This window comes from Watersipora subatra, chromosome 5 (genome assembly GCF_963576615.1).
Source record: "Watersipora subatra chromosome 5, tzWatSuba1.1, whole genome shotgun sequence".
Taxonomy (NCBI): Eukaryota; Metazoa; Bryozoa; class Gymnolaemata; order Cheilostomatida; family Watersiporidae; genus Watersipora; species Watersipora subatra.
Window position 1 is genome coordinate 17,359,102 of NC_088712.1, and position 4,000 is coordinate 17,363,101.

At 35.1% G+C, this 4,000-nt stretch overlaps 1 protein-coding gene across 1 annotated transcript; it reads left to right on the top strand.

Moving 5' to 3' along the window:
• The first annotated feature begins 2,853 nt into the window (after window positions 1-2,853).
• Window positions 2,854-3,708, top strand: LOC137397149 (tigger transposable element-derived protein 1-like). The gene has a single exon (XM_068083438.1). The coding sequence runs from the start codon at window positions 2,854-2,856 to the stop codon at window positions 3,706-3,708; it is 855 nt and encodes a 284-aa protein (XP_067939539.1).
• The last annotated feature ends 292 nt before the right edge of the window (window positions 3,709-4,000 follow it).

Genomic DNA, 4,000 nt, shown 5'->3' on the forward strand with positions numbered 1-4,000 from the left:
TTTTAATTTTTTCATTGCTTTGTATTGCTAGCTGTCGTACATCAATTTGCTGCAATGTTATTATCTAGTAATGGTGTTAATTTCTTTACAATCTAGCATTCCATGAATTGCTGTTGCTGCTCATAATAAATGTTGCTTCTTGTCTTTTGCTGATTCACTAAATGTATAAATACAGGGTCACATCTCAACTCTTCTTGTACACAAACAGTCAACTTTTGCTGTAAACGGCAGCAAACATAAATCTTTGCTATGAATTTATATGCAAATTTTACATAAATCTAAAGCAGCAAGAAATTTTGATAAAAACAAAAAGATCATTTTGACGGACTTGATAGAACATGACTGCAGTATTTTTACAACAACTTGATAGAAAGCACTCATCTTCAACATTAAATTAAAATGATTTGCTTAATTTGGCTTAACAGCCGAGTTAACTGCTAGCAGAGTTAGAGTTAGATTTAACTGCTCTAGTTTAGGTACGCTGAAAATCTCTCAATCATAAGCGCTTAGTAGAGTAAGGGTTAAAAACGTTTGCTGCACTTTGACTGCAATCGCAGTGGTTTGCATCGACGACTTTTCCCTCTTTTCTTATCATTTTGACTGGTTTTATGGAACATGACTTCAGGGTTTACACAACAATTTGATGAAAAACACATACCTTCAAAGTTAATATAACATGGATTGCTTTTTTTTAACAGCCAAGTTTATCATACGAAGTAAATCCATTAAAAAACAGATTTACATCCAAAACAAACAAAACCTCAAATAATTTCTATAACAAAAAGCAATACTACTTTTTTGTTTTTTATTTGTGCCTATGAGTAACGGTTAGAATAAAAGATAAATTTTGATGATATTCCGGCTCATGACAAGTAGATCGGTAGACCAACAATGTAGGACAATCGACCGCCAGCTCAGATATCTGTTTTTGTGCTGTTAAAGATGTGATTGCATCAACAAGTTTGACTTAATGAAATTAAGACCAATGAAAGGCTAAAATATCAGCTACAATTCGACGTCATTTTTGTTTTTATTGACTAACCCTTCCAGAGATATAAGCAATTGAATGAGGCCATCTTATAAAAAAAGCTCAGATTCGAGAGGGTGCTTAATTCATGACATAACGAGTGATACATTAGAAAAGAGTCCACGAGCAATAAATATAAGATCTCATCATTAGCCAATCATCAGCACAAAACTTTGATATAGGTCATATTAAGTATTATCGCTCATAAAACGGGTTATCTGTCATTTCAAAGATTTTTATTGTTAAGGGTTTTACTCTTTTACTAGTTAGTTACCCGACTAATAGTAGAATCTAGTAACTACGTGCATCAACATTGATATTTAATTTACTGATTTAATTGACATCATTAATTTACTAAAAAACTGCACAGAGACACTTTTTTGATGAGCAACCGAATTTTAACAATGCTCAGTTCAGCGAAGGTAACTCAAAGTTTTCTGAGCGTCTGGTGATTAAAGATTGGGGCAGACAGGTTATGGTTAGAACTGACAGTTGTCCACAGCGTTATGCCGCAGAGAAAGATAGGATAATGGGAGTGAATTCTTCTTTAAGTTTTAGTAACTTTTACATAGATTCTAAACTAACACAAATAATTTTAGTACTCATGAATACATCTACAGTGTACCCTCGAGATACGATTACCCTGATATACAATTTTTTCACCTTACGAATTTGAATATCGTGAGATCTTCACCTCGCTAAACAAATTTTTTCACCATCTGAATTCGAAAAAAATGGTGCCCAAGTTAAAATTTGGCAATTGGTGTGCTCATAACGCACGTCGAAATTACAAAGACGCCAAAATGCTGTTCGCCAAAAACATTTTAACAGCGTTTTGAAAAGGCATGATTATCGATTTCTCTCAGGTCAGTATTCCGCGTGGGAAACTTTGTAAAAATTACTCAAGCAAGAGCGAATATTTATTTCTAACATGATACTCATATTTATTTAAAACTTTTACTCAGCTTACTTATATTTTTAAAACTACATATACATACATATTTAATTTGTTAGCAATGGATTCGGCGACTGGTATAACATTACAGGTAGTAGAAAGAAAATGATTTCCATGGCAACGAAACTGGAGATAATAAACAAATACGAAAAAGGCGCCCGTATCGTTAGTATTGCTAAAGAGTATGGTCACAACCAGTCAACGATTGCGACTATCATTAAAAACAAACGATCTATTAAATCAACCAAAGCTTCCATGGGCATGATTATTCTTGCCAGTAATAGATGTTCAATCAATAACGAGATGGAGAGGCTCCTTCTATTATGGGTTAAAGAAAAGGAAATACGTGGTGATACTATCACCCAGTCAGCAGTTTCACACAAGACGACAGCCATGTTTGATGATCTCTTGGAAACCCAAAAAGAGGGTGGAGGTGAAGGAACATTGTGTCAAACTCCTTCGGAGTTTGAAGCGACGTTTCTACACCGCTACATATCTCAGCAAGTTTTTAATTGCGATGAAACTGGCCTTTTTTGGAAAAAACTGCCTCGTCGCACATACATCGCAGCTGAAGAAAAGAAACTTCCTGGCTATAAACCGATGAAGGACAGACTCACTCTTGCACTTTGTGCAAATGCCAGTGGAGACTTGAAAATTAAGCCACTCCTAGTCTACCACTCAGAAAATCTTTGTGCGTTCAAGGCGCACAAAATCACCAAGGATAGGCTTGCAATAATTTTGAAATCTAGTAGCAAGGCCTGGGTTACAAGAGCCATATTTATTGAGTAGATAAATGTCTGCTTTGGTCGTGCTGTCAGGGAATATTTAGACACAAACAATCCTTCTCTGAAATGTCTTTTAGTGCTTGACAATGCCTCTGCTCACCCTCCTGGTCTCAAAGACTATTTACGTTCAGACTTCTTTTATCAAATTTCTCTACCTGCCTCCAAACACCACCCTACTCCCTCAGCCTATGGACCAGCAAGTAATAGCTAATTTCAAAAGACTTTACACAAAACAACTGTTTAGAAGATGCTTTGAAGTCACTGAGATCACTCAACTCAACCTGCGGGAGTTTTGGAAGGTTCATTTTGACATTGTTCAATGCCTGAAGATGGTTAAAAAAGCCTGGAATGAGGTTTCTAAGCAAATCTTAAAATCATCATGGAAAAGGCTATGGCCAGGCGTTGAGGTGAATCAAGACACCGAAGATTCTGAAAAAGAAGTCATCATAGATCCTACCTCCGAGGGTGATGTTACAGAAATAGTTTCACTCAGGATGTCTATGGGGCTTGTTGTTGATGAAGCTGATATTGATAACCTTATTGAGGAGCACAGGGAAGAGCTCACAACAGAAGATTTAAAAGAGTTAGAGGCCGTGCACAGCAACATAGTTCAGGAGGAGCAACAATTCGGTGGTGACAAAGAATTAGAAGGGACTGAGAAAATCACATCAACCGAAATAAAGAAAACATTAAGTTGTTATGAGAACCTCACCAAATTAATTGCAAACAAACATTCCGAAAAAGTACTCACAAGCGGTGCTATGGACAATGTTAACGACACTTGCTTGAGCTATTTTAGAGACATTCTGAAGAATCATCAAAAACAGACTCGTTTGGATAAATTTTTCAAGAAAAAAGGATCAAAAGGCACAGATGATGACAGTAAATGTAACAAAAGAGCTAGGAATAAAAGTGCACATAAAGAAGTGCTATCAGATTAATTATTTTCAAACGTACTTTTAATTTTAAGTTTCAAGTTTACTGATCTGGAATGATACATGTAAACAATACTGTATAATGCAGGTATAATGCATATCATTATTTATCATCTATGTGTGTCATGATTCATTCATTTCAGTTTATGTTTTATTTTATATCATGTTTTATCTATTTTATTTTCTTTTTGTTCTATTTTATATTTAATTATCTTTTGTTTACTTCATTTAGCTTTTCTTTTATTTCATGTTTGCATGTTTGCAGGCAGGCAGGCAGGCCTAATTTTTACTACATAAA